The 17,360-nt window shown below is 52.9% G+C and overlaps 1 protein-coding gene across 1 annotated transcript in view; it reads left to right on the forward strand.

Annotated features, from left to right (window-relative positions):
* Window positions 1-17,360, forward strand: part of pik3c2a (phosphatidylinositol-4-phosphate 3-kinase, catalytic subunit type 2 alpha) — a 91,156-nt gene that overhangs the window by 52,732 nt on the left and 21,064 nt on the right. The window contains exons 22-24 of the mRNA XM_072434469.1: window positions 453-589; window positions 5,789-5,958; window positions 10,910-11,066. Of these exons, the coding sequence (XP_072290570.1) occupies window positions 453-589; window positions 5,789-5,958; window positions 10,910-11,066 (464 nt within the window). The remainder of the gene's footprint in view (window positions 1-452; window positions 590-5,788; window positions 5,959-10,909; window positions 11,067-17,360) is intronic.

Genomic DNA, 17,360 nt, shown 5'->3' on the forward strand with positions numbered 1-17,360 from the left:
GGTGGTGTTGATGTTGTCATGGTTACAGGGGTGGTGTTGATGTTGTCATGGTTACAGGGGTGGTGGTGTTGATGTTGTCATGGTTACAGGGGTGGTGTTGATGTTGTCATGGTTACAGGGGTGGTGGTGTTGCTGTTGTCATGGTTACAGGGATGGTGGTGTTGCTGTTGTCATGGTTACAGGGATGGTGGTGTTGATGTTGTCATGGTTACAGGGGTGGTGTTGATGTTGTCATGGTTACAGGGGTGGTGGTGTTGATGTTGTCATGGTTACAGGGGTGGTGTTGATGTTGTCATGGTTACAGGGGTGGTGGTGTTGATGTTGTCATGGTTACAGGGGTGGTGTTGATGTTGTCATGGTTACAGGGGTGGTGTTGATGTTGTCATGGTTACAGGGGTGGTGTTGATGTTGTCATGGTTACAGGGGTGGTGTTGATGTTGTCATGGTTACAGGGATGGTGGAGCTGGTGCCGAGCTCAGACACTCTGAGGAAGATCCAGGTGGAGTACGGAGTGACCGGCTCCTTTAAGGACAAACCTCTGGCCGAGTGGCTCCGGAAATACAACCCAGCGGAGGACGAGTATGACAAGGTACTGTGGAAATACTGTGGAAATACTGTGCAAATACTGTGGAAATACTGTGGAAATACTGTGCAAATACTGTGGAATTACTGTGGAATTACTGTGGAAATACTGTGGAAATACTGTGGAAATACTGTGGAATTACTGTGGAAATACTGTGGAAATACTGTGGAAATACTGTGCAAATACTGTGCAAATACTGTGGAAATACTGTGGAAATACTGTGGAAATACTGTGGAAATACTGTGGAAATACTGTGGAAGATCATTCCGGTCATGTGTTCTCGCTGGGCGGTGAGCGATGGCGGTGGGACAAACCGCGCTGCAGGCGGCGCTTGCGAAAAGTACTTCAAACATTTGAAGCAGCGCAGCGCCCGCTCGATAGTCATTCTACAGCCTTGAAATCATTATGTTTACGTCCCTGTCGACATGACAACAGCAAGATCATCACCAATCCATTTATTGACAGTGATCGTCGTGATAGTGACACATGCTCGCCGCGCGCACATGCTCGCCGCGCGCACCGCGCGCCGCACGCACATGCTCGCCGCGCGCACATGCTCGCCGCGCGCACATGCTCGCCGCGCACGCACATGCTCGCCGCGCGCACATGCTCGCCGCGCGCACATGCTCTCTGCGCGCGCTCATGCTCTCCGCGCGCACACATGCTCGCCGCGCGCACACATGCTCGCCGCGCACACACATGCTCTCCGCGCGCACATGCTCTCCGCGCGCGCACATGCTCTCCGCGCGCGCACATGCTCTCCGCGCGCGCTCATGCTCGCCGCGCGCAAATTCTCTCCGCGCACACATGTTCTCCGCGCACATGCTCTCAACGCGCGCACATGCTCTCAACGCGCGCACATGCTCTCGCCGCGCGCACATGCTCTCGCCGCGCGCACATGCTCTCAACGCGCGCACATGCTCGCCGCGCGCACATGCTCTTCGCGCGCGCACATGCTCTTCGCGCGCGCACATGCTCTTCGCGCGCGCACATGCTCTCCGCGGGCGCTCATGCTCGCCGCGCGCTCATGCTCTCCGCGCGCGCTCATGCTCGCCGCGCACACATGCTCGCCGCGCGCGCTCGCTCATGCTCTCCGCGGGCGCTCATGCTCTCCGCGCGCGCTCATGCTCTCCGCGCGCGCTCATGCTCGCCGCGCGCACATGCTCTCCGCGCACACATGCTCGCCGCGCGCGCTCATGCTCGCCGCGCGCACATGCTCGCCGCGCGCGCACATGCTCGCCGCACGCACATGCTCGCCGCACGCACATGCTCGCCGCGCGCACATGCTCTCCGCGCGCGCTCATGCTCTCCGCGCGCGCTCATGCTCTCCGCGCGCGCTCATGCTCGCCGCGCGCACACATGCTCGCCGCGCACACACATGCTCTCCGCGCGCACATGCTCTCCGCGCGCACATGCTCTCCGCGCGCGCACATGCTCTCCGCGCGCGCGCATGTGCGCGCACATGCTCTCCGCGCGCGCTCATGCTCGCCGCGCGCAAATTCTCTCCGCGCACACATGTTCTCCGCGCACATGCTCTCAACGCGCGCACATGCTCTCAACGCGCGCACATGCTCTCAACGCGCGCACATGCTCGCCGCGCGCACATGCTCTTCGCGCGCGCACATGCTCTTCGCGCGCGCACATGCTCTCCGCGCGCGCACATGCTCTCCGCGGGCGCTCATGCTCGCCGCGCGCTCATGCTCTCCGCGCGCGCTCATGCTCGCCGCGCGCACATGCTCTCCGCGCACACATGCTCGCCGCGCGCGCTCATGCTCTCCGCGGGCGCTCATGCTCTCCGCGCGCGCTCATGCTCTCCGCGCGCGCTCATGCTCGCCGCGCGCACATGCTCTCCGCGCACACATGCTCGCCGCGCGCGCTCATGCTCTCCGCGGGCGCTCATGCTCGCCGCGCGCTCATGCTCTCCGCGCGCGCTCATGCTCTCCGCGCGCGCTCATGCTCGCCGCGCACACATGCTCTCCACGCGCGCACATGCTCTCCGCGCACACATGCTCGCCGCGCGCGCTCATGCTCGACACGCGCACATGCTCTCCGCGCGCACATACTTCATAAATACTCCAGATATACTGCAGATATACTTCATAAATACTGCAGATATACTGGTCCTGTAAAGTGGGTCCTGTAAAGTGGGTCCTCTAAAGTGGGTCCTGTAAAGTGGGTCCTCTAAAGTGGGTCCTGTAAAGTGGGTCCTGTAAAGTGGGTCCTCTAAAGTGGGTCCTCTAAAGTGGGTCCTCTAAAGTGGGTCCTCTAAAGTGGGTCCTGTAAAGTGGGTCCTCTAAAGTGGGTCCTCTAAAGTGGGTCCTCTAAAGTGGGTCCTCTAAAGTGGGTCCTCTAAAGTGGGTCCTGTAAAGTGGGTCCTGTAAAGTGGGTCCTGTAAAGTGGGTCCTGTAAAGTGGGTCCTCTAAAGTGGGTCCTCTAAAGTGGGTCCTGTAAAGTGGGTCCTCTAAAGTGGGTCCTCTAAAGTGGGTCCTCTAAAGTGGGTCCTGTAAAGTGGGTCCTCTAAAGTGGGTCCTCTAAAGTGGGTCCTCTAAAGTGGGTCCTCTAAAGTGGGTCCTCTAAAGTGGGTCCTGTAAAGTGGGTCCTCTAAAGTGGGTCCTCTAAAGTGGGTCCTCTAAAGTGGGTCCTCTAAAGTGGGTCCTGTAAAGTGGGTCCTCTAAAGTGGGTCCTGTAAAGTGGGTCCTCTAAAGTGGGTCCTGTAAAGTGGGTCCTCTAAAGTGGGTCCTCTAAAGTGGGTCCTCTAAAGTGGGTCCTGTAAAGTGGGTCCTGTAAAGTGGGTCCTCTAAAGTGGGTCCTCTAAAGTGGGTCCTCTAAAGTGGGTCCTCTAAAGTGGGTCCTGTAAAGTGGGTCCTCTAAAGTGGGTCCTGTAAAGTGGGTCCTGTAAAGTGGGTCCTCTAAAGTGGGTCCTGTAAAGTGGGTCCTCTAAAGTGGGTCCTGTAAAGTGGGTCCTGTAAAGTGGGTCCTCTAAAGTGGGTCCTGTAAAGTGGGTCCTCTAAAGTGGGTCCTGTAAAGTGGGTCCTGTAAAGTGGGTCCTGTAAAGTGGGTCCTGTAAAGTGGGTCCTCTAAAGTGGGTCCTGTAAAGTGGGTCCTCTAAAGTGGGTCCTCTAAAGTGGGTCCTCTAAAGTGGGTCCTCTAAAGTGGGTCCTCTAAAGTGGGTCCTCTAAAGTGGGTCCTCTAAAGTGGGTCCTCTAAAGTGGGTCCTCTAAAGTGGGTCCTCTAAAGTGGGTCCTGTAAAGTGGGTCCTCTAAAGTGGGTCCTCTAAAGTGGGTCCTCTAAAGTGGGTCCTGTAAAGTGGGTCCTGTAAAGTGGGTCCTGTAAAGTGGGTCCTCTAAAGTGGGTCCTGTAAAGTGGGTCCTCTAAAGTGGGTCCTCTAAAGTGGGTCCTGTAAAGTGGGTCCTCTAAAGTGGGTCCTCTAAAGTGGGTCCTCTAAAGTGGGTCCTCTAAAGTGGGTCCTCTAAAGTGGGTCCTCTAAAGTGGGTCCTCTAAAGTGGGTCCTGTAAAGTGGGTCCTGTAAAGTGGGTCCTCTAAAGTGGGTCCTCTAAAGTGGGTCCTCTAAAGTGGGTCCTGTAAAGTGGGTCCTGTAAAGTGGGTCCTCTAAAGTGGGTCCTCTAAAGTGGGTCCTCTAAAGTGGGTCCTCTAAAGTGGGTCCTGTAAAGTGGGTCCTCTAAAGTGGGTCCTGTAAAGTGGGTCCTGTAAAGTGGGTCCTCTAAAGTGGGTCCTGTAAAGTGGGTCCTCTAAAGTGGGTCCTCTAAAGTGGGTCCTCTAAAGTGGGTCCTCTAAAGTGGGTCCTGTAAAGTGGGTCCTCTAAAGTGGGTCCTCTAAAGTGGGTCCTCTAAAGTGGGTCCTGTAAAGTGGGTCCTCTAAAGTGGGTCCTCTAAAGTGGGTCCTCTAAAGTGGGTCCTCTAAAGTGGGTCCTCTAAAGTGGGTCCTGTAAAGTGGGTCCTGTAAAGTGGGTCCTGTAAAGTGGGTCCTGTAAAGTGGGTCCTGTAAAGTGGGTCCTCTAAAGTGGGTCCTCTAAAGTGGGTCCTCTAAAGTGGGTCCTGTAAAGTGGGTCCTCTAAAGTGGGTCCTCTAAAGTGGGTCCTCTAAAGTGGGTCCTCTAAAGTGGGTCCTGTAAAGTGGGTCCTGTAAAGTGGGTCCTGTAAAGTGGGTCCTCTAAAGTGGGTCCTCTAAAGTGGGTCCTCTAAAGTGGGTCCTGTAAAGTGGGTCCTCTAAAGTGGGTCCTCTAAAGTGGGTCCTCTAAAGTGGGTCCTGTAAAGTGGGTCCTCTAAAGTGGGTCCTGTAAAGTGGGTCCTCTAAAGTGGGTCCTCTAAAGTGGGTCCTCTAAAGTGGGTCCTGTAAAGTGGGTCCTCTAAAGTGGGTCCTGTAAAGTGGGTCCTGTAAAGTGGGTCCTCTAAAGTGGGTCCTGTAAAGTGGGTCCTCTAAAGTGGGTCCTGTAAAGTGGGTCCTGTAAAGTGGGTCCTCTAAAGTGGGTCCTGTAAAGTGGGTCCTCTAAAGTGGGTCCTGTAAAGTGGGTCCTGTAAAGTGGGTCCTCTAAAGTGGGTCCTCTAAAGTGGGTCCTCTAAAGTGGGTCCTCTAAAGTGGGTCCTGTAAAGTGGGTCCTCTAAAGTGGGTCCTGTAAAGTGGGTCCTGTAAAGTGGGTCCTCTAAAGTGGGTCCTGTAAAGTGGGTCCTCTAAAGTGGGTCCTGTAAAGTGGGTCCTGTAAAGTGGGTCCTCTAAAGTGGGTCCTGTAAAGTGGGTCCTCTAAAGTGGGTCCTGTAAAGTGGGTCCTCTAAAGTGGGTCCTGTAAAGTGGGTCCTGTAAAGTGGGTCCTCTAAAGTGGGTCCTGTAAAGTGGGTCCTGTAAAGTGGGTCCTCTAAAGTGGGTCCTCTAAAGTGGGTCCTGTAAAGTGGGTCCTGTAAAGTGGGTCCTCTAAAGTGGGTCCTGTAAAGTGGGTCCTCTAAAGTGGGTCCTGTAAAGTGGGTCCTCTAAAGTGGGTCCTGTAAAGTGGGTCCTGTAAAGTGGGTCCTCTAAAGTGGGTCCTGTAAAGTGGGTCCTCTAAAGTGGGTCCTCTAAAGTGGGTCCTGTAAAGTGGGTCCTGTAAAGTGGGTCCTCTAAAGTGGGTCCTGTAAAGTGGGTCCTGTAAAGTGGGTCCTCTAAAGTGGGTCCTGTAAAGTGGGTCCTCTAAAGTGGGTCCTCTGGTTGTCCTCAGGCCTCAGAGAACTTCATCTACTCGTGTGCTGGCTGCTGTGTGGCCACGTACGTCCTGGGCATCTGTGACCGCCACAACGACAACATCATGCTGCGCGCCACTGGTCACATGTTCCACATCGACTTCGGGAAGTTCCTCGGACACGCCCAGATGTTCGGCAGCTTCAAGAGGTTAGACCTGGTCCTGGTTTAGTCCTGGTTTAGACCTGGTTTAGTCCTGGTTTAGTCCTGGTTTAGACCTGGTTTAGTCCTGGTTTAGACCTGGTTTAGACCTGGTTTAGACCTGGTTTAGTCCTGGTTTAGTCCTGGTTTAGTCCTGGTTTAGACCTGGTTTAGTCCTGGTTTAGACCTGGTTTAGTCCTGGTTTAGACCTGGTTTAGACCTGGTTTAGTCCTGGTTTAGTCCTGGTTTAGTCCTGGTTTAGTCCTGGTTTAGACCTGGTTTAGTCCTGGTTTAGTCCTGGTTTAGACCTGGTTTAGTCCTGGTTTAGACCTGGTTTAGTCCTGGTTTAGACCTGGTTTAGACCTGGTTTAGACCTGGTTTAGTCCTGGTTTAGTCCTGGTTTAGTCCTGGTTTAGACCTGGTTTAGTCCTGGTTTAGACCTGGTTTAGTCCTGGTTTAGACCTGGTTTAGACCTGGTTTAGACCTGGTTTAGTCCTGGTTTAGACCTGGTTTAGTCCTGGTTTAGACCTGGTCCTGGTTTAGACCTGGTTTAGACCTGGTTTAGTCCTGGTTTAGACCTGGTTTAGACCTGGTTTAGACCTGGTTTAGACCTGGTTTAGTCCTGGTTTAGTCCTGGTTTAGTCCTGGTTTAGTCCTGGTTTATACCTGGTTTAGACCTGGTTTAGTCCTGGTTTAGACCTGGTTTAGTCCTGGTTTAGACCTGGTTTAGTCCTGGTTTAGACCTGGTCCTGGTTTAGTCCTGGTTTAGTCCTGGTTTAGACCTGGTTTAGTCCTTGTTTGGTCTGGTTTAGTCCTGGTTTAGACCTGGTTTAGTCCTGGTTTAGACCTGGTTTAGACCTGGTTTAGTCCTGGTTTAGTCCTGGTTTAGTCCTGGTTTAGTCCTGGTTTAGACCTGGTTTAGTCCTGGTTTAGACCTGGTTTAGTCCTGGTTTAGACCTGGTTTAGTCCTGGTTTAGACCTGGTCCTGGTTTAGACCTGGTTTAGACCTGGTTTAGTCCTGGTTTAGTCCTGGTTTAGTCCTGGTTTAGTCCTGGTTTAGTCCTGGTTTAGACCTGGTTTAGTCCTGGTTTAGACCTGGTTTAGTCCTGGTTTAGTCCTGGTTTAGACCTGGTCCTGGTTTAGTCCTGGTTTAGTCCTGGTTTAGACCTGGTTTAGACCTGGTTTAGTCCTGGTTTAGTCCTGGTTTAGTCCTGGTTTAGACCTGGTTTAGTCCTGGTTTAGACCTGGTTTAGTCCTGGTTTAGACCTGGTTTAGACCTGGTTTAGTCCTGGTTTAGTCCTGGTTTAGTCCTGGTTTAGACCTGGTTTAGTCCTGGTTTAGACCTGGTCCTGGTTTAGTCCTGGTTTAGACCTGGTTTAGACCTGGTTTAGACCTGGTTTAGTCCTGGTTTAGTCCTGGTTTAGTCCTGGTTTAGTCCTGGTTTAGACCTGGTCCTGGTTTAGACCTGGTTTAGACCTGGTTTAGTCCTGGTTTAGACCTGGTTTTAGACCTAGTTTAGACCCGGTCCTCTTCCTCCTTTCCATGTTCATGTTCTCCATGTTCTCGATGTTCATGTTCTCCATGTTCTTCATGTTCTCCATGTTCATGTTCTTCATGTTCTCCATGTTCATGTTCTCCATGTTCTTCATGTTCTCCATGTTCTCCATGTTCATGTTCTCCATGTTCTCCATGTTCATGTTCTTCATGTTCTTCATGTTCATGTTCTCCATGTTCTTCATGTTCTCCATGTTCTCCATGTTCATGTTCTCCATGTTCTCCATGTTCATGTTCTCCATGTTCATGTTCTCCATGTTCTCCATGTTCTTCATGTTCATGTTCTCCATGTTCTTCATGTTCTCCATGTTCTCCATGTTCATGTTCTCCATGTTCATGTTCTCCATGTTCTCCATGTTCTCCATGTTCATGTTCTCCATGTTCTCCATGTTCATGTTCTCGATGTTCATGTTCTTCATGTTCTCCATGTTCTCCATGTTCTTGATGTTCTTCATGTTCTCGACGTTTTCCATGTTCTCCATGTTCTTGATGTTCTCCATGTTCTTCATGTTCTCCATGTTCTTCATGTTCTCCATGGTCATGTTTTTCATCCTCATGTTCTTCATGTTCATGTTCTCCATGTTCTCCATGTTCTCCATGTTCATGTTCTCCATGTTCTTCATGTTCATGTTCTCCATGTTCTTCATGTTCATGTTCTCCATGTTCTTCATGTTCATGTTCTCCATGTTCTTCATGTTTTTTATCTTCATGTTCTTCATGTTCATGTTTTCCATGTTCTCCATGTTCTTCATCTTCTCCATGTTCTTCATCTTCATGTTCTTGATGATCTCCATGTTCATGTTCTCCATGTTCATGTTCTCCATGTTCATGTTCTCCATGTTCATGTTCTCCATGTTCATGTTCTTCATGTTCTCCATGTTCTCCATGTTCTCCATGTTCTTGATGTTCTCCATGTTCATGTTCTCCATGTTCATGTTCTTCATGTTCTCCATGTCCATGTTCTCCATGTTCTCCATGTTCTCCATGTTCTCCATGTTCATGTTCTCCATGTTCATGTTCTCCATGTTCTCCATGTTCTCCATGTTCATGTTCTCCATGTTCATGTTCTCCATGTTCTCCATGTTCATGTTCTTCATGTTCTCGATGTTCATGTTCTTCATGTTCTCCATGTTCTCCATGTTCTCCATGTTCTCCATGTTCTTGATGTTCTTCATGTTCTCGACGTTTTCCATGTTCTCCATGTTCTTCATGTTCTTGATGTTCTCCATGTTCTTCGTGTTCTCCATGTTCTCCATGTTCTTCATGTTAATGTTCTCCATGTTCTCCATGTTCTTCATGTTCTCCATGGTCATGTGTTTCATCTTCATGTTCTTCATGTTCATGTTCTCCATGTTCTTCATGTTCTCCATGTTCTCCATGTGCTCCATGTTCTTCATGTTCATGTTCTCCATGTTCTCCATGTTCTCCATGTTCTCCATGTTCTCCATGTTCTTCATGTTCTCCATGGTCATGTTTTTCATCTTCATGTTCTTCATGTTCATGTTCTCCATGTTCTCCATGTTCTCCATGTTCTCCATGTTCTTCATGTTCATGTTCTCCATGTTCTCCATGTTCTCCATGTTCTCCATGTTCATGTTCATGTTCTTGATGTTCTCCATGTTCTTGATGTTCTCCATGTTCTTGATGTTCTCCATGTTCTCCATGTTCATGTTCTCTATGTTCTTGATGTTCTCCATGTTCTTGATGTTCTCCATGTTCATGTTCTCCATGTTCTTGATGTTCTCCATGTTCTTGATGTTCTCCATGTTCTTGATGTTCTCCATGTTCTCCATGTTCATGTTCTCTATGTTCTTGATGTTCTCCATGTTCTTGATGTTCTCCATGTTCATGTTCTCCATGTTCTTGATGTTCTCCATGTTCTTGATGTTCTCCATGTTCTTGATGTTCTCCATGTTCTCCATGTTCATGTTCTCTATGTTCATGTTCTCCATGTTCATGTTCTCCATGTTCATGTTCTCCATGTTCTTGATGTTCTCCATGTTCTTGATGTTCTCCATGTTCTTGATGTTCTCCATGTTCTCCATGTTCATGTTCTCTATGTTCTTGATGTTCTCCATGTTCTTGATGTTCTCCATGTTCTTGATGTTCTCCATGTTCTTGATGTTCTCCATGTTCTCCATGTTCTTGATGTTCTCCATGTTCTTGATGTTCTCCATGTTCTCCATGTTCTTCATGTTCTCCATGTTCTCCATGTGCTCCATGTTCTTCATGTTCATGTTCTCCATGTTCTCCATGTTCTCCATGTTCTCCATGTTCTTCATGTTCTCCATGTTCTTCATGTTCTCCATGGTCATGTTTTTCATCTTCATGTTCTTCATGTTCATGTTCTCCATGTTCTCCATGTTCTCCATGTTCTCCATGTTCTTCATGTTCATGTTCTCCATGTTCTCCATGTTCTCCATGTTCATGTTCATGTTCTTGATGTTCTCCATGTTCTTGATGTTCTCCATGTTCTTGATGTTCTCCATGTTCTCCATGTTCATGTTCTCCATGTTCATGTTCTCCATGTTCTTGATGTTCTCCATGTTCTTGATGTTCTCCATGTTCTTGATGTTCTCCATGTTCTTGATGTTCTCCATGTTCTTGATGTTCTCCATGTTCTTGATGTTCTCCATGTTCTCGATGTTCTCCATGTTCTCCATGTTCTTGATGTTCTCCATGTTCTTGATGTTCTCCATGTTCTTGATGTTCTCCATGTTCTTGATGTTCTCCATTTTCTCCATGTTCTTGATGTTCTCCATGTTCTTGATGTTCTCCATGTTCTCCATGTTCTTGATGTTCTCCATGTTCTTGATGTTCTCCATGTTCTTGATGTTCTCCATGTTCATGTTCTCCATGTTCTTGATGTTCTCCATGTTCTTGATGTTCTCCATGTTCTTGATGTTCTCCATGTTCTCCATGTTCATGTTCTCTATGTTCTTGATGTTCTCCATGTTCTTGATGTTCTCCATGTTCATGTTCTCCATGTTCTTGATGTTCTCCATGTTCTTGATGTTCTCCATGTTCATGTTCTCCATGTTCTTGATGTTCTCCATGTTCTTGATGTTCTCCATGTTCTTGATGTTCTCCATGTTCTCCATGTTCATGTTCTCTATGTTCTTGATGTTCTCCATGTTCTTGATGTTCTCCATGTTCATGTTCTCTATGTTCTTGATGTTCTCCATGTTCTTGATGTTCTCCATGTTCATGTTCTCCATGTTCTTGATGTTCTCCATGTTCTTGATGTTCTCCATGTTCTTGATGTTCTCCATGTTCTCCATGTTCATGTTCTCTATGTTCTTGATGTTCTCCATGTTCTTGATGTTCTCCATGTTCTTGATGTTCTCCATGTTCTCCATGTTCTTGATGTTCTCCATGTTCTTGATGTTCTCCATGTTCTCCACAGAGACCGCGCCCCCTTCGTCTTGACCTCTGACATGGCGTATGTGATAAACGGAGGAGAACGTCCCACGAGCCGTTTCCAGCTGTTTGTGGACCTCTGCTGTCAATCATACAACCTGCTGCGCAAGAACTCTGGACTGTTCCTCAACCTGCTGTCACTGGTGAGAGCCAGAGAGCCATAGAGCCACAGAGAGAGAGCCACAGAGAGAGCCAGAGAGCCACAGAGAGAGCCAGAGCCACAGAGAGAGCCACAGAGAGAGCCACAGAGAGAGCCAGAGAGCCACAGAGAGAGCCAGAGAGAGAGAGCCACAGAGAGAGAGCCACAGAGAGCCAGAGAGCCACAGAGAGAGCCAGAGAGCCACAGAGAGCCAGAGAGCCACAGAGAGAGCCAGAGCCACAGAGAGAGCCAGAGCCACAGAGAGAGAGCCACAGAGAGAGAGCCACAGAGAGAGAGCCACAGAGCCACAGAGAGCCAGAGCCACAGAGAGAGAGCCACAGAGAGCCAGAGAGCCACAGAGAGAGCCAGAGAGCCACAGAGAGCCAGAGAGCCACAGAGAGAGCCAGAAAGCCACAGAGAGAGCCAGAGCCACAGAGAGAGCCACAGAGAGAGAGCCACAGAGAGAGAGCCACAGAGAGAGAGCCACAGAGCCACAGAGAGCCAGAGCCACAGAGAGAGAGCCACAGAGAGAGAGCCACAGAGAGAGCCAGAGAGCCACAGAGAGAGCCAGAGAGCCACAGAGAGAGCCAGAGCCACAGAGAGAGAGCCACAGAGAGAGAGCCACAGAGAGCCAGAGCCACAGAGAGAGAGCCAGAGAGAGAGAGCCACAGAGAGCCAGAGAGAGAGAGCCACAGAGAGCCAGAGAGAGAGCCACAGAGAGAGAGCCACAGAGAGAGAGCCACAGAGAGAGAGCCACAGAGAGAGCCAGAGAGCCACAGAGAGAGCCAGAGCCACAGAGAGAGCCAGAGCCACAGAGAGAGCCAGAGCCACAGAGAGAGCCACAGAGAGAGAGCCACAGAGAGAGAGCCACAGAGAGCCAGAGAGCCACAGAGAGCCAGAGAGCCACAGAGAGAGCCAGAGCCACAGAGAGAGCCACAGAGAGAGAGCCACAGAGAGCCACAGAGCCACAGAGAGCCAGAGCCACAGAGAGAGAGCCACAGAGAGCCACAGAGAGAGCCACAGAGAGAGAGCCAGAGAGAGAGAGCCACAGAGAGAGAGCCACAGAGAGCCACAGAGAGAGCCAGAGAGCCACAGAGAGAGCCAGAGCCACAGAGAGCCAGAGCCACAGAGAGAGCCAGAGCCACAGAGAGAGCCACAGAGAGAGAGCCACAGAGCCACAGAGAGCCAGAGCCACAGAGAGCCAGAGCCACAGAGAGCCAGAGCCACAGAGAGAGAGCCACAGAGAGAGAGCCACAGAGAGCCAGAGCCACAGAGAGCCAGAGAGCCACAGAGAGAGCCAGAGCCACAGAGAGAGCCACAGAGAGCCAGAGCCACAGAGAGCCAGAGCCACAGAGAGAGAGCCACAGAGAGAGAGCCACAGAGAGCCAGAGAGCCACAGAGAGAGAGCCAGAGCCACAGAGAGAGAGCCACAGAGAGAGAGCCACAGAGAGAGAGCCACAGAGAGCCAGAGAGCCACAGAGAGAGCCAGAGCCACAGAGAGAGCCACAGAGAGAGAGCCACAGAGAGAGAGCCACAGAGAGCCAGAGAGCCACAGAGAGAGCCAGAGAGAGAGAGCCACAGAGAGAGAGCCACAGAGAGCCAGAGAGCCACAGAGAGAGCCAGAGAGCCACAGAGAGCCACAGAGAGAGCCAGAGCCACAGAGAGAGCCAGAGCCACAGAGAGAGAGCCACAGAGAGAGAGCCACAGAGAGAGAGCCACAGAGCCACAGAGAGCCAGAGCCACAGAGAGAGAGCCACAGAGAGAGAGCCACAGAGAGCCAGAGAGAGAGAGCCACAGAGAGCCAGAGAGAGAGCCACAGAGAGAGAGCCACAGAGAGAGAGCCACAGAGAGAGAGCCACAGAGAGAGCCAGAGAGCCACAGAGAGAGCCAGAGCCACAGAGAGAGCCAGAGCCACAGAGAGAGAGCCACAGAGAGAGAGCCACAGAGAGAGAGCCACAGAGAGAGAGCCACAGAGAGCCAGAGAGCCACAGAGAGAGCCAGAGCCACAGAGAGAGCCACAGAGAGCCACAGAGAGAGAGCCACAGAGAGCCACAGAGCCACAGAGAGCCAGAGCCACAGAGAGAGAGCCACAGAGAGCCACAGAGAGAGCCACAGAGAGAGAGCCAGAGAGAGAGAGCCACAGAGAGAGAGCCACAGAGAGCCAGAGAGCCACAGAGAGAGCCAGAGAGCCACAGAGAGAGCCAGAGCCACAGAGAGAGCCAGAGCCACAGAGAGAGCCACAGAGAGAGAGCCACAGAGCCACAGAGAGCCAGAGCCACAGAGAGCCAGAGCCACAGAGAGCCAGAGCCACAGAGAGAGAGCCACAGAGAGAGAGCCACAGAGAGAGAGCCACAGAGAGCCAGAGCCACAGAGAGCCAGAGAGCCACAGAGAGAGCCAGAGCCACAGAGAGAGCCACAGAGAGCCAGAGCCACAGAGAGCCAGAGCCACAGAGAGAGAGCCACAGAGAGCCAGAGAGCCACAGAGAGAGAGCCAGAGCCACAGAGAGAGAGCCACAGAGAGAGAGCCACAGAGAGAGAGCCACAGAGAGCCAGAGAGCCACAGAGAGAGCCAGAGCCACAGAGAGAGCCAGAGCCACAGAGAGAGCCACAGAGAGAGAGCCACAGAGAGAGAGCCACAGAGAGCCACAGAGAGCCAGAGAGCCAGAGCCACAGAGAGAGCCACAGAGAGAGAGCCACAGAGAGAGAGCCACAGAGCCACAGAGAGCCAGAGCCACAGAGAGAGAGCCACAGAGAGCCAGAGAGCCACAGAGAGAGAGCCAGAGCCACAGAGAGAGAGCCACAGAGAGAGAGCCACAGAGAGAGAGCCACAGAGAGAGCCACAGAGAGCCAGAGAGCCACAGAGAGCCAGAGCCACAGAGAGAGAGCCACAGAGAGAGAGCCACAGAGAGCCACAGAGAGCCAGAGAGCCACAGAGAGCCACAGAGAGACACAGAGAGAGAGACACAGAGAGAGAGCCACAGAGAGAGAGCCACAGAGAGAGAGCCACAGAGAGCCAGAGAGCCACAGAGAGCCAGAGCCACAGAGAGAGAGCCACAGAGAGCCAGAGAGCCACAGAGAGCCACAGAGAGAGCCAGAGAGCCACAGAGAGAGCCAGAGAGCCACAGAGAGAGCCACAGAGAGAGAGCCACAGAGAGAGAGCCACAGAGAGAGCCAGAGAGAGAGAGCCACAGAGAGAGAGCCACAGAGAGCCAGAGAGCCACAGAGAGAGCCAGAGAGAGCCAGAGAGCCACAGAGAGAGCCAGAGAGCCACAGAGAGCCAGAGAGCCACAGAGAGAGCCAGAGAGCCACAGAGAGAGCCAGAGCCACAGAGAGAGCCAGAGCCACAGAGAGAGAGCCACAGAGAGAGAGCCACAGAGAGCCAGAGAGCCACAGAGAGCCACAGAGAGAGAGCCAGAGAGACACAGAGAGAGAGCCACAGAGAGAGAGCCACAGAGAGAGAGCCACAGAGAGCCAGAGCCACAGAGAGAGAGCCACAGAGAGCCAGAGAGCCACAGAGAGCCAGAGAGCCACAGAGAGAGCCAGAGAGCCACAGAGAGAGCCAGAGCCACAGAGAGAGCCACAGAGAGAGAGCCACAGAGAGAGAGCCACAGAGAGAGCCAGAGAGAGAGAGCCACAGAGAGAGAGCCACAGAGAGCCAGAGAGCCACAGAGAGAGCCAGAGAGCCACAGAGAGCCAGAGAGCCACAGAGAGAGCCAGAGAGCCACAGAGAGAGCCAGAGAGCCACAGAGAGAGCCAGAGCCACAGAGAGAGCCAGAGCCACAGAGAGAGAGCCACAGAGAGAGAGCCACAGAGAGAGAGCCACAGAGCCACAGAGAGAGAGCCACAGAGAGAGAGCCACAGAGAGCCAGAGAGAGAGAGCCACAGAGAGCCAGAGAGAGAGCCACAGAGAGAGAGCCACAGAGAGAGAGCCACAGAGAGAGAGCCACAGAGAGAGCCAGAGAGCCACAGAGAGAGCCAGAGCCACAGAGAGAGCCAGAGCCACAGAGAGAGCCACAGAGAGAGAGCCACAGAGAGAGAGCCACAGAGAGCCAGAGAGCCACAGAGAGCCAGAGAGCCACAGAGAGAGCCAGAGCCACAGAGAGAGAGCCACAGAGAGAGCCAGAGAGCCACAGAGAGAGAGCCACAGAGAGAGCCAGAGAGCCACAGAGAGAGCCAGAGCCACAGAGAGAGCCAGAGCCACAGAGAGAGCCACAGAGAGAGAGCCACAGAGAGAGAGCCACAGAGAGCCAGAGCCACAGAGAGCCAGAGAGCCACAGAGAGAGCCAGAGAGCCACAGAGAGAGAGCCACAGAGAGAGCCAGAGAGCCACAGAGAGAGCCAGAGCCACAGAGAGAGCCACAGAGAGAGAGCCACAGAGAGAGAGCCACAGAGAGAGCCAGAGAGCCACAGAGAGAGCCAGAGAGAGAGAGCCACAGAGAGAGAGCCACAGAGAGCCAGAGAGCCACAGAGAGAGCCAGAGAGCCACAGAGAGAGCCAGAGAGCCACAGAGAGAGCCAGAGCCACAGAGAGAGCCAGAGCCACAGAGAGAGAGCCACAGAGAGAGAGCCACAGAGAGAGAGCCACAGAGCCACAGAGAGCCAGAGCCACAGAGAGAGAGCCACAGAGAGAGAGCCACAGAGAGCCAGAGAGAGAGAGCCACAGAGAGCCAGAGAGAGAGCCACAGAGAGAGAGCCACAGAGAGAGAGCCACAGAGAGAGAGCCACAGAGAGAGCCAGAGAGCCACAGAGAGAGCCAGAGCCACAGAGAGAGCCAGAGCCACAGAGAGAGCCACAGAGAGAGAGCCACAGAGAGAGAGCCACAGAGAGCCAGAGAGCCACAGAGAGAGCCAGAGCCACAGAGAGAGCCACAGAGAGAGAGCCACAGAGAGCCACAGAGCCACAGAGAGCCAGAGCCACAGAGAGAGAGCCACAGAGAGCCACAGAGAGAGCCACAGAGAGAGAGCCAGAGAGAGAGAGCCACAGAGAGAGAGCCACAGAGAGAGCCAGAGAGCCACAGAGAGAGCCAGAGCCACAGAGAGAGCCACAGAGAGAGAGCCACAGAGAGAGAGCCACAGAGAGAGCCAGAGAGCCACAGAGAGAGCCAGAGAGAGAGAGCCACAGAGAGAGAGCCACAGAGAGCCAGAGAGCCACAGAGAGAGCCAGAGAGCCACAGAGAGCCAGAGAGCCACAGAGAGAGCCAGAGAGCCACAGAGAGAGCCAGAGAGCCACAGAGAGAGCCAGAGCCACAGAGAGAGCCAGAGCCACAGAGAGAGAGCCACAGAGAGCCACAGAGCCACAGAGAGCCACAGAGAGAGAGCCACAGAGAGAGAGCCACAGAGAGCCAGAGAGAGAGAGCCACAGAGAGCCAGAGAGAGAGCCACAGAGAGAGAGCCACAGAGAGAGAGAGCCACAGAGAGAGAGCCACAGAGAGAGCCAGAGAGCCACAGAGAGAGCCAGAGCCACAGAGAGAGCCAGAGCCACAGAGAGAGCCACAGAGAGAGAGCCACAGAGAGAGAGCCACAGAGAGAGCCAGAGCCACAGAGAGAGCCACAGAGAGAGAGCCACAGAGAGCCACAGAGCCACAGAGAGCCAGAGCCACAGAGAGAGAGCCACAGAGAGAGCCACAGAGAGAGAGCCAGAGAGAGAGAGCCACAGAGAGCCAGAGAGCCACAGAGAGAGCCAGAGAGCCACAGAGAGAGCCAGAGCCACAGAGAGAGCCAGAGCCACAGAGAGAGCCAGAGCCACAGAGAGAGCCACAGAGAGAGAGCCACAGAGCCACAGAGAGCCAGAGCCACAGAGAGCCAGAGCCACAGAGAGCCAGAGCCACAGAGAGCCAGAGCCACAGAGAGAGCCACAGAGAGCCAGAGCCACAGAGAGCCAGAGAGCCACAGAGAGAGCCAGAGCCACAGAGAGAGCCACAGAGAGCCAGAGCCACAGAGAGCCAGAGCCACAGAGAGCCAGAGCCACAGAGAGAGAGCCACAGAGAGAGAGCCACAGAGAGCCAGAGAGCCACAGAGAGAGAGCCACAGAGAGAGAGCCACAGAGAGAGAGCCACAGAGAGCCAGAGAGCCACAGAGAGAGCCAGAGCCACAGAGAGAGCCAGAGCCACAGAGAGAGCCACAGAGAGAGAGCCACAGAGAGAGCCACAGAGAGCCAGAGAGCCACAGAGAGCCACAGAGAGAGCCAGAGCCACAGAGAGAGCCACAGAGAGAGAGCCACAGAGAGAGAGCCACAGAGCCACAGAGAGCCAGAGCCACAGAGAGAGAGCCACAGAGAGCCAGAGAGCCACAGAGAGAGAGC

This window comes from Eucyclogobius newberryi, unplaced genomic scaffold, assembly GCF_026437365.1.
Source record: "Eucyclogobius newberryi isolate DKJ021-1_F unplaced genomic scaffold, fEucNew1.0.hap1 SCAF_7, whole genome shotgun sequence".
In the NCBI taxonomy this organism is placed as follows: Eukaryota; Metazoa; Chordata; class Actinopteri; order Gobiiformes; family Gobiidae; genus Eucyclogobius; species Eucyclogobius newberryi.